This window comes from Aethalodelphis obliquidens, unplaced genomic scaffold (genome assembly GCF_003676395.1).
Source record: "Aethalodelphis obliquidens isolate GAN/ISIS:26980383/991018 unplaced genomic scaffold, ASM367639v1 scaffold4, whole genome shotgun sequence".
In the NCBI taxonomy this organism is placed as follows: domain Eukaryota; kingdom Metazoa; phylum Chordata; class Mammalia; order Artiodactyla; family Delphinidae; genus Aethalodelphis; species Aethalodelphis obliquidens.
The window spans coordinates 13,012,254-13,024,539 of NW_020837948.1; the positions used below are offsets into that span (position 1 = coordinate 13,012,254).

At 40.1% G+C, this 12,286-nt stretch overlaps 1 protein-coding gene across 2 annotated transcripts in view; it reads left to right on the forward strand.

Moving 5' to 3' along the window:
- Positions 1-11,931, forward strand: part of ALDH7A1 (aldehyde dehydrogenase 7 family member A1) — a 39,181-nt gene extending 27,250 nt beyond the window's left edge. The window contains exons 13-18 of one of the 2 annotated variants that reach the window (XM_027098958.1): positions 536-642; positions 2,989-3,105; positions 4,201-4,298; positions 4,919-4,992; positions 7,857-7,932; positions 9,535-11,931. In XM_027098958.1, the coding sequence (XP_026954759.1) occupies positions 536-642; positions 2,989-3,105; positions 4,201-4,298; positions 4,919-4,992; positions 7,857-7,932; positions 9,535-9,589 (527 nt within the window). In that variant the 3' untranslated portion in view covers positions 9,590-11,931. The remainder of the gene's footprint in view (positions 1-535; positions 643-2,988; positions 3,106-4,200; positions 4,299-4,918; positions 4,993-7,856; positions 7,933-9,534) is intronic. The other variant, XR_003431160.1, reaches the window with a different exon arrangement.
- Positions 11,932-12,286: the final 355 nt, after the last annotated feature.

A 12,286-nucleotide genomic window follows, 5' to 3' on the forward strand; every position in this document is an offset into this window, starting at 1 on the left:
TGAGGCCTACCTATATCTTCCTTCTTACTCTGTCTCACGGTCACCTTTAATGCTCTGGTTTCTGACAGCCATACAGAGGGAGCATCAGCCTCTTCCCCTTAAATTGTTCACCGACTGCTGGTTCTGTGAGGTTCTTAGAGAATGATCACCCTGTAATAAGCAGAGCCTATATTTTTACTGCAGGACTCTGATGAATTGATAGCTCTTTCCCTAGATTTGGCCCTCCGTGCTTCTGTATAGAAAGCTTATGAGGACCCAGCCATACCTTCTTTTGTGCATATCTTCTGTGGCTGCTTTTGCACTACAAAACATACCAAAACATACCAATTGGTGGAATTGAGTAGTCGTGGCAGAGACCACATGACATGCAAAGTATTAAATAGTTACTGTCCGGCTCTTAGCAGAGAAAGGTTGCTGACTCCTGCTCTCAACTGAGGGGATATATGAAGGGATTGGTCTGTTCATTGGGAAAGCTGTTTAATTATAAAATGATGCCAGTTAGGGTGAAATGAAGAGCATTCCTTTTTCTTTCCAGCTAATGTTCTCTATGGGCCACTCCACACCAAACAGGCAGTGAGCATGTTTCTTGGAGCAGTGGAGGAAGCAAAGAAAGAAGGTGGCACCGTGGTCTATGGTGGCAAGGTAATGGCAACTTGAGATCAGGAGTGACAGGTTCTTTGTTTTCCTTTCGCACAAGCAGGGCTCTGGGTAAATTGATGAAGGGTGCCTGACTGCCACTTTTCTTTTCTCCATCCCTTTTATAACGGGGAAATACATACTTTAAAGAATCACAATGTAACATGAATGGAAAATTTCTGGAAAGACACAACTCAGAGCCAGGGTTGCCTATGAATTGAGTCCCTGGGAATTTGTATGGAAGGGAGACCTCTTTTTCATGGTATGGAAGACTGTATTTAGTGCAATTTAAAATCCGCATTTAGGGCTTCCCTGGTGGTGCAGTGGTTGAGGGTCCGCCTGCCGATGCATGGGACATGGGTTCGTGCCCCGGTCCAGGAGGATCCCACACCGTGGGCCATGGCCACTGAGCCTGTGCTCCACAACGGGAGAGGCCGCAGCGGTGAGAGGCCCGCGTACTGCAAAAAAAAAAAAAAATCCACATTTAGTAGTGATTATTAAGTCATTTAAGGCAGGGAATCAAAAAAAAAAACATACCAAAAGCATTTTTAACACATATTACTGTTGTCGATGAAAAATTAGTTGATTTAAGAAAGAAATGGAAATTTTTATTTGAGCCAAATCGAGGATTATAACCCGGGAACAGCACCTCAGAAAGCTCCGAGAACCGTTCTACCTGCTAGAAGTCAAGGCAGTTATATAGGTTTTTTAGACAGAGGGCTGTACATTGAATGACGTATCTTTGACAGTTTACACAATCTAGATCTAAGCATCTAAGCGTCATCATGGCCCCTTACAATATAAGGAATGTTGTCTTTTAAGGAGTTGTCTTGGTGGTGCTAGGAGAATGTTGCTGTTTATGGTTGAGCAGGTATTTCTGCCAATGGGGAGGTTTGGTTGATGCATGATACAGATACACAGTGCACAGTTGAGGGGAGAGAGGAGGTCATAGGGCAGAGAAAGTTTTTGATGTTTAAATTTTTCTTGTCTTCCCATAAAATATGAATTTCATTTCACACCATATTTGTTTGATTCTTGAGATGTAGATTCAAGGCGTTTTCTTCGTGTATGATAGGAATTTGTCTTCATCCTTGAATAAGCTATACATGTAATTTATTATCTACAATTTATTTTCACTTCTTTAAAATCACTGAAAACTGAGTCTCTTGGCAAAGCTCTCTGAGAAGCAGAATCCTTCTCCCTAGTCTCTCAATGTTGACATACCCACATCTCATTGGATAGAGATGTGTATGTGTACTTTTTGTTACTTACCTTGAGTTTTTTTAAGCATTTTAACTTAATCTTTAGAAGTAGCTCTTTTTTCCCCTTTGTGTAATATTTACTTAAGTTACATAATGCAATATGGTATTGTAATAACAAATACAGCTGCCACATACAGGGTTGGGAGTAAATACAGATGACTCTTGGTAAACGTACAGCTCAGAGGGTGAGAGCAGAATTACACAGTCACCCTGGAGAGCTGACCGCCAGCCAAGCAGCTTGCTGCAGGCATCAGAATATTTTATAGAAGTTAAGTGGAGATGAACTAGTAATTTGATTATGTGGAGGTTAGTTAGGAGAGTGTCTATAGTATACCCTTTTAGAGCTTTTGATTTCTGTATTAATATGTTAGTTTGCTAGGGCTGCCATAGCAAAATATCACAGACTGGGTGGCTTAAACAACAAATTTGTCTCACAGTTCTGGAAGCTGAGTCCCAAATCACGGTGCTGGCCGGGTTGATCCTTCCTGGTGAGGCCTCTGTCCCTGGCTTGCAGACGGCCACCTTCTCTCCATGTCCTCACATGGCCTTTCCTCCCTGCCTGGAGAGAGGAGGTCCCTGGTGTCTCTTCCTCTTCTTATGAGGAATTATTTCTATCTGATTAGGGCCTCACCCACATGACCTCATTTAACTTTACCTCCTTAAAGGTCCTGTCTCCAAATTTAGTCGTAATGGGAGTGGGGTGGGTTTAAGGCTTCAACATAAGAATTTGGGGGTGTGGGTATGGGCACAATACAGTTTGTAACAGAACAGGTATAGATTACCTCTTTTAAAATTATGTGAAGTTAAAAAATAACCACCAGCATTTTTTCCCTGTAACTTGGTCATGATGCACGGCACAGCTCTCTATCCTTGACTCCTTTATTCTATTTTTTTTCTAACCAACTAAGTTAGAACCAATAAGGGGCAGAGAAAATTTTCATTCATGATGGGAGGTTATTTTGGAGAAATAATTCACTTATAAATGGTGTTTATTTTTTTTTTCTCAAAATTATAAACAAAGATGGTATCCTCTGACTTCAGGAACCAGAAAACAAAATGCTCTTGTTTTTATTTCCTTTCTCTACTGCAGGTTATGGATCGCCCTGGAAATTATGTAGAACCGACAATTGTGACAGGCCTTGACCACAACGCGTCCATTGTACACACAGAGACTTTTGCCCCAATTATTTATGTCTTTAAATTCAAGGTAAAAAACTGGATTCCTTCTCTCTTTTCTCTAGTTCAACATTGAAACAAGTGAGAAGACTAGGAGAAAATAAAAGTATGTTAAATTTCTGTCGGACTTTAGGGAGGTTTTAGAAAGTCACTCCGATTAGTAAAGATTTGAAGGTTAAGGACAAACTATGATGAGACGAACACTTTCAACAATAGAGCATAAGCTAGCTGCCAGGGGAATTAAGACAAGTAGAGGGCCAACATTGAAATTTATGGAGAACATTGCCCTCATCACCTGTATCAGCTGTGTTGATAGACTATGAAGTCAGCTTCTGCACAAAAGGGACGAGGTAGTTTGATAGTCTGAGTGCTAAGTATCAGTGGACAAAATGAGAAGATACAAGGGCAATTTGTAGACATACAATTACAACTTGTATCAGAGGACAGGCTGTGGAGGTTTTAACAGATAAAGGTAACTAGAGGGTCTCCTTCCCAGCCCGTGACAGGCCCTACCATGCCAGCAGATGTCTAGAGATTGAATCAAGGCTTGGCTGTGCCATGATTAACAGTTGAAGGATGATGAGATTTATACCTTGTTGCAATTATATGATTGCACTAATTAAAATCTTGCTTTAAGTTGTCTATTATTGTTTCACATAATGTGACTACAGAGTGTAATTTCATGTTTTGCCTTGTGTCTGTGTGTTTGACTGTGAGTTCCTGAGCAAATCATTTAGCCTCTCTTGCCTAATCTGTACATTAGGGATAATACAGAGCCTGTGTCATTGGGTGAGGATTAAATGTATAAATGCATGCTCAGTGCCTACGTCAGTGTGTTGCACATAGTAAGAGCTCAGTAAATAACAGCTCTTATACGTAGTGGCTTGAATGGAAGAATGTACTCATGTTTTTCTCAAAGTTCAGGTAAGGGGAAAATCCCACAAAGCACTGTACAAGATAAACAGAATTAGGAAGATGTTGACTCCTTAGTTTCCTTTTGTGCACTAAAATTATACTGGTAAATTTCACGAAATGAGTGAAATTTACCAGAAATGAGTTTACTATTAGTCAGTTTGGACCAGAACAGTGTGTATCATCTAACAGCTTCCAACGCCTGTCCTTTTAGAATGAAGACGAGGTCTTTGCATGGAATAATGAAGTAAAACAGGGACTTTCAAGTAGCATCTTTACCAAGGATTTGGGCAGAATCTTTCGCTGGCTTGGGTATAACTTTGTCTATTTTGAAAACTTACGTAAGTCTGATTTATGTGGTGAATGGACTATAAAAAAAGAAAATGAAACCATCATAGGTGAAAATATTTTTTTAAATAAATTTATTTATTTATATTTTTAAATTTTGGCTGTGTTGGGTCTTCGTTGCTGCACGTGGGCTTTCTCTGGTTGCAGCGCGCGGGGGCTACCCTTCATAGCGGTTGTGCATGGGCTTTTCATTGCGGTGGCTTCTCTTGTTGTGGAGCACGGGCTCTAGGCGCACGTGGGCTCAGTAGTTGTGGCTCGTGGACTCTAGAGCGTAGCCTCAGTAGTTGTGCACGGGCTTAGTTGCTCCGTGGCATGTGGGATCTTCCTGGACCAAGGATCCAACCCATATCCCCTGCATTGGCAGGCGGATTCTTAACCACTGCGCCACCAGGGAAGTCCCCTATTTTATTTATTTATTTATTTATTGTTTAGCATTGAGAGTCTTAGAGGTTTTGTTTGGATTATTTATTCGTTTCTGTATATTTGTTTTGTATGTGTGTGTGTGTGTTTTTCCTTTTTATTTATTTATTTATTTTTACCTTTCACATATTTTGCTTTCACTTTGCCTCCCTTTTTACACACAGCCCAAAAGGATCAGACTGTGGCATTGTAAACGTCAACATTCCAACGAGTGGGGCTGAGATTGGAGGTGCATTTGGTACGTAGAGAATCCTTTCTCCTTTTTCATGTTGGCCAGTTTATTAGTCTGCCGGGGCTGCCATAACAAAATACCAGACTGGGTGGGTCAAACAATAGAAATGTGTTTTCTCACATTCTTGGAGGCTGGAAGTCCAAAATCAAGGTGTTGGCAGGTTTGGTTTTTCCTGAGGCCTCTCTTCTGGCTTGTAGATGGCCGTCTTCCTCCTGTGTCCTTGCATGGCCTGTTCTCTGTGCATGTACGTCCCTGGTGTCTCTTTATCTTCTTATAAGGACATTAGTCCTATTGGCTTAAAACCCCACCTTTATGACTTCATTTAACCTTAATTACCTCCTTAAGGGCCCTGTTGCCAAATACAGCTAGCCACGTTCTAAGGAATTGGAGGTTGGGGCTTCGACCTATGAAATTGGGGCAGAGGAACACAATTTAGTCCATAACAGGTGGCAAAGAAAAAGCACTAGTCTTTTAGAAAAGTTTGACCAAAACACTGAAATAATAATCTTATCTGGTCTGACATGCTCGAGAGAGCTTATGCTCTATATTCAGAGTTATTGTCCAAGGTCCTACATTTTATTCTCAGATGCAGCATCATGTTAGAACAGGGGCCCTTCACCTGAATTATGTGAACTCCTGAAATGGCATCTGTTTTCTTGGGAGATGCTTGAAGACCCCAAAAAGATTAAGAACCTCTGCTTCAAAGCCAGAAAATTTCACATGAAAATTTTTGGTTTTTATTTGCAAAGTGGGCATAGTAAATATTATACACTATCTTTTATCTTAGATAAAATATTGAGTTGTTTCTTTTCATTAGGCCCAGCTCCTCTTTTCTCTTAATGAGCCTGGGGCTCTTGATGCTTAAACTTAGTACTAACAGTAAAAGTTTTTTTGTTTTTTTTTTTAAAAGAGGCCTTCCCAACAATCATATATTAACTTATTAAAAATTATCCAAAATATAGTAAAAACAGATTGCATTATTTATATATATATATATACACACACAGAGAAGTAAAACAAACATACATTAATACCTGTAAAATTTAAATAATTAGAAGCATTTTTTTTTGAAGCATTCTTTTATACATTTTAAAGCAGAGGGCAATTACTATTCAGCGTACAGACAGTGATAAACGTTCCTGATTTCAGCTTAGCCGTTTATCTCTGTGCTCCACTATTAAGTGAGTGTCTGCTCCTTCTGTAGGCCCTCAATCCCTGTTTTCCGCCCATGCCTTCTCTCTCCAATTGACTCTTTTATTTCAGCCTTTACACTTCATTTCTAAAGTTTTTAAAAAGTCTCATTAATGGAAAAGGCAGTTCTGCCCCATACTTTGCTTTTCCTCCTCCTTTCCCGGAGGCAGCTACTTTGAGATTCTTACTGAAGGAAAAAGGAAATTGACCTTTGAATTTACTTCAGTTTTTCTAAGTAATGTGCTTTAACTGCTCTTTCACAACTTTAGACATTATGTACTGACCCTTTGTTATCATAGATTAACTTTCTTAAACCCTCTCTCTCTTTTCCTGTGAGCCGTTATTGCACAGGGTGAGGTCTAGAGAAGACGAGATACTAAGTGTCTGGCTCCTAAGTCTTCTCCCAGTGTAGTCACAGAAGATGTGCTTAATTCTTCCTGCATCGGATTGTGACAACATATGTGAAACATTGTCTACCAGCAAAGCATAGAGACTCAGTACCCAAGGCTTTTATTGGGGGTCGGTCACACAGGCAACCTCTGCCTAAGCACCCAAATTCCAGACTCCCTGAAGGAAAGCAGGTATTTAACATAAACCACATTGTTTGCTCAATGAGACAGTGTAGGGGACTGTTAAGCCTACAAGTTTCCAGATGCTAGCAACATTGTAAGCAGACCTGCTATGTCTTTTCTGCACAGATTGTAAGTTTTTCTCAGCCTTTGGAAGCTATAACTTACTTGTCTTCTGGTTTCCATTACTGTGGTTGAAAAGCCCAATCCACTTTGATTTCTGGTCTTTTTTTCCCCCATTTCAAAAAATTTGGGGTCTGTTATTTATGTCTGATGTTCTGAAATTCTTCAGTAATATGCCTCAATGGAGATCTTGGTAAACATTTTTGTTGGACAGTCAATGGGCCAGTAATTGGCCTTAACATTGGGACTCACAGTTTTTAGTTCTGGGAAGTTTTTGATAGTTTTATTTTGTTTTGATAGTGTTTCTTTGACAATTTTTTCCCTTTGATTTTTCTGTATTTTAATTTATAGAACTAGTATTTGAATGTTATCTGTTGAAGAATTATCTAATTGTGTTATTTTTTCCCCTTTTATTTTCCATCTCGTTAGTCTTTTGGGGAGATTTCCTCAAATTTTTCTTCAAAACACTTCTTTGTTTTTTTCTCCTCTGCTCTTACTAAAAACGATACTAAGTGTGCTTTGAAGGCACGCTTTTAAACAGTACCCTTTTCTTGTTTTATGGAATCATTATCCTTTTTGTAACCTTTAAAAATAATGACATTTAAACATTTTTATTATAAAATCAGTTTATGTATAACGTAGAAAATAATATACAGATAAGCATAAATGGGAAAATAAAATTACATTTCCACTATTCAGAGGTTTCCACTCGTAACACCTTGGTCTAATGGTAAGTTTTTTTTTAAGGTGCTTCCTGACATTTCTGTTTTTTTGGTTAATTCCTTTTACTTTATTTTCCAACCTAGTTCCCTTTTTCCCATTTGGTTTGGTCTCTGTCTTTTATCTATTTGTTTGCAAAGGGGATACTCTGGCTACCTGTTGGTCAGGTGGCTCTGGTCTCCTGGTGTCTTCATTTCTGTGATCCTGAGTAGGAGCCCACGCAGAGGCACTGCGCAAGATTCATGAGCTGCTTGTATATTTCTCTAGGAGGAGAGAAGCACACTGGCGGTGGCAGGGAGTCTGGTAGTGATGCCTGGAAACAGTACATGAGAAGATCTACTTGGTAAGGAAAGGCTTTGGGAAAATGGTTTGGCTTTACAGCCTCTGGAATGTGCTTCTACAGTCTCCTACTGTCTGTTCTGTTCGTGCAGTTTCTCTTGATTTTATGTTTCTAACATTCCACAGCTCTCCCCTCCCAGAGCATCTATTTGGTGCTATTATTTTCCTACCCATCTTTCCAGCTTCAGCTAGTGCCCAGCGCCTGACTGTGAAACCGTCTCGGTAGTGGTTCCTGTCTAGAGACAGCACAGGAGCAGGACAATTGGGGTCAACCAGCAGGAGAAAGTGGAAGAGGCTGTCCTTTCAGTTTTTTTCCTTGGGTACAGTTACCACCCCTGCAGGCTGCCAGGGCAGTAGGACATGGAGGTGGGCAGGTGGGCTGCGGGCCTGGCTAGCGAGCTGGGGGATACAGCTCTGGGAATAGTGAGCACAAGCTTTGAAAGTGGATTAGCACGTTCACCCAGCCCAAGGGTAGCTGGCAAGGGAACCTGTTGCTGGGACGTTCTGGCTAGGAGCTGCTTTTTATTTGTTTTCTGTTTTCCCTCCCTCTTGGGTAGAAATCACTTTATCCAAGAGCAGTAAAATGGTGTGTGGGGTCAGGCCCATGTCGTGTTAGGTTGTAGAAAGAGCACAGGGTGAGGAACCCAGGACACCATCTGTCTCATTTACTGCTTCTCACTGGCTCTGGAACCTCCTGGGGAGGGGGGTTTCCTACACCTTCGCTCATTGTCTCCTCAGCAACTTCATGTCTGTTAGGAATTTTTTTTTCCCCTCCAGCTTTATTGAGGTATAATTGACAAATTAAATTGTAATATATTTAAAGTGTGCAGCATGATGATTTGACATACACATACATTGTGAAAAGATTCCCACAATCAAGTTAGCACATCCTTTACCTCACAACAGTGTGTGTGTGTGTGTGAGTGTGTGAGTCAGAGTGAGAGAGCGAGCGAGAGAGAGCGAGCGAGCTTAAGATCTACTCTTAGCAAATTTCAAGTATATATCAGGAGTTTCTGAGTTGCTTTGGCTGTGGCTCGTTTACTCTCAGACACATGCATGCTCTTTGTCTGATTCCCATTTGTTGAAGTCCGTTATGTTCCTTTTACTTTTCTTGTGTACTTGAGATCTAGGGGACCAAGCATGTAGCTGCAGCCTTTTTGGTATCCATCTGACGGAGACACTTCCTCTCAGGAGAAAAGCCAGATGACTGACTAAGAGGGAATCTTTTATTTTCCAAATTATTATAGTTTTATTTTATTTCTATCAGAATGGGAATATCTGTATTTTTCCTCCTAATTCAGTACAAGTTATTGAGAGACATAAAGAAGATGAAGTTATAATCCCCATATTCTTGTGCCCTAAAAACCATTACTAACACATATGCTGTGTGTCTTTCCAGAATTTTGTATTTCTCTTATTTTTTCTTTTATAAAACTGGATCTATACTAATTTTTTTTGTATCCTTATTTTTTTCTTCATTAACTTATAACTTGAATATTTGACCTTGTTAATATATGCAGATCAGACACATTTTTTTAATGGCATAAAATTTCCTCTATTACGTGTATACTATCCATTTAATTTTGTTCATTTTTCCCCCCCTTAGTACCATCAACTACAGTAAGGAACTGCCTTTGGCCCAAGGAATCAAGTTTCAGTAAAGTTGCTTTCAATTGACATTTCAAGTGTTTCAGGCATTGTTGCATCTCTTTCTTCTGAAGAAGACGAAGAAAATTACTATTTGCCTTGAATCAATGGATCATTTTGAATTTGACAGTGGTTAATCCCTTATGCTTCTGAAGCCTAAATCAAGAGACTTTTTTAAAAAATAAAAATTTTCATGACATAGCCTTAAGTAATAAAAGATAGATTCGATGGATTTTTATGTTACTAGTAGTTACTGATTTTTTTAAACTTTAGCATTATTTTTATAATTTAGAAAAATATAATGCATGCCATGGTAGGAATTTGAAAAGTACAGAACATAATAGGGGAAAAAATAGAAGCCTTGTCAGGAGGTGCAGGAACGTCTCCTGAGCAAGTAAAGAAATCGGTAGCAAGTATTGATTCATGTCACCCTCCTCAGCAGGTGTTGGAAAGGGTGTGATTGAAGGGAGTGTCCCTTGTTTATGGAGGAGCATAGCACAGTATCCCTGTGGAACAACTTGCTGTTTAAGATGTCTGAGGGCATTCATCATTATCACAGCTTCTCTCGCTCAGGATGGCTTGTGTCACCACAGAAGAAATTTGGGGGGTGGATGGAGATTTTGCTCCTGCCCTACCTAGAACCTGCACCTGCGGACGACTGTGTGGAATTCTATGCAGAGCACATCTGGATTTCTTATGCAACCTCAGACCGTCTTCTTTAGCTGTTAGGCTTCCTTAGTTGCCCTTAGGTTTGTTGTCAGAATAACCAAGTGTGTAGCAGCATGTGTTCGCAGTGGACTCGGCATAGTTCACTTTTTCTTTCCTGGGAGTCCACGTCCTTCTCTTCAGAAGCTGCCCGGGAGCTACTGGAGTGATTCAGCCCAGGGCCCTGTCGAGCTCACGCTGGCTCCTGCAGTTCTGTCTTCCTGGCAGCCTTCACTCCCCTGATGGGTAGCAGCCACCACCCCGTCGACTCCTGCCAGACTGGACTGGGACAGAAGACTTGCAAGAAGATGACATCTGTAGATGACCTGATGTGTCAAGATATATGGAGAGATGTAGACACCTGGCAAAGAATTTGGGGTTGAGTTATGGCAGAGAAGCAAGCAAATGAAAAAACCAAGCAATTATAAATTTATCAGGGAAGGAAAGGTATAACATGTTCCATGGCCCAGCTGTGACTAGTGTTCACCCAGGTATGCTGTTGTCAACCTTGAATATTAAGCCAAACGTGGACGATAGGCCTTCTGAGAGCATGTTGGCAGGAAAAGTTCAGGGTTTGAGGTAGGTCAGAGAGGCAGGCAGTTTATGTTCTGTAGTGGAAAATCAATAATGCCTAAAATCACAAAAGCAAGAAATAGAAACATAGGCTTATAAAAGATAGGGAGCTAAATTCTGAAAATATCATTGCTTCAGGAGAGGGCAAATGGGGGGTGGGGCATGGAGACAGGAGGGATTATCTTCCATAACAAGTCTTATAGAGCTATTTGACTCTTTAAATCAAGAGAATGTATAACTTTGATTAAAAATTCAAACCAACAAAAAAATGATGTCGGAGAATCAGGTGCTTGGAATCCTAGGCTTCCTAACCCCCTTTCCACCACCCCTCTCCCCAGCACACACAAACTGCACACTTGTGAGCTTCCCCTTATTCAACTAGGGACTCTTTAAATATCTCATGAAAGGATTGTGCTGAAAGCCAAGTTTCCTTCCATGTGTTGAAGTACAAAATAGATTAAAAGTATATGTGTATCAATACAAGGTTAATACAAGCAGTTGCCTAAGAAAATTACGCAGTTTGGGCACTTGTTTAAAAAAACCTTGCTGTGGTTTTTCTTTGTAAGTCACAATGTTAGGTATTGTAGCCCTGTCTTTAGTGTCTATAATAATGTCTGAAGAAAATAGTAAAGCACTATTTAAAACGTTTTTAGAAACCATGTAGTAATTGGCTATTTTCATTTTGTGAAATTGAGATTAATTTCGATTGAAATTTTTTTTATATCCTGTTTTTTCCAAGCATATTATTTTTTAACAAGTATTTCGAAACACGAGCTGTGTTGGTGTTTTTTCAATTTTTACATTTATAATTTCTCTCCAATCAGGTATGTATTCTCTCCAATGAGGAGGCTCTCCATCCTCCTGTGTATTTGCTAAAGCCATGCCGTGGTGGCCAATATGGAATAATCTCTAGTACACTGGTGAGAGGGGGACCGGCAACTCTAATCTTAGGTATGGAAGTCAAGTTAAACTGATTCTGAAAGCTTTCATTGAAACTAATTCACAAGTTTTCTACAAATGTTTCTAGCAACAAGGACATTTTTTGTCATGATGTTTATTAAAAAATTTTGGCCTTACATGTCCCTCTGTTTTTTACTGACTTAATGAAAGTTACTTATTAGTATTTTTAACCACAGAAGTTAAAATTTACATTTGTGTGTGTTATTGCTGGCCATGTGATTTAAGGTGCCGGGAGTCCTGTACTGCTGGTTACTGGTTACACCGAGCCCCTTGTGACTGTCTGCCCCGCCCTGCCTGCATCCGGTGTTATAGCCCTACTGCCAGAGTTCCCAGCTCCCACAGTGGACCTGAGTGGCTGTGATTAGCGTTCCCACTGTATGGGATGGTAATAACGCCCATCCCAAACAACTGTAAAGATTAAAGGAAAAAATTACAAAAGTAATATAGTGCCTGGCAGTGGTAAGAGCTCAATA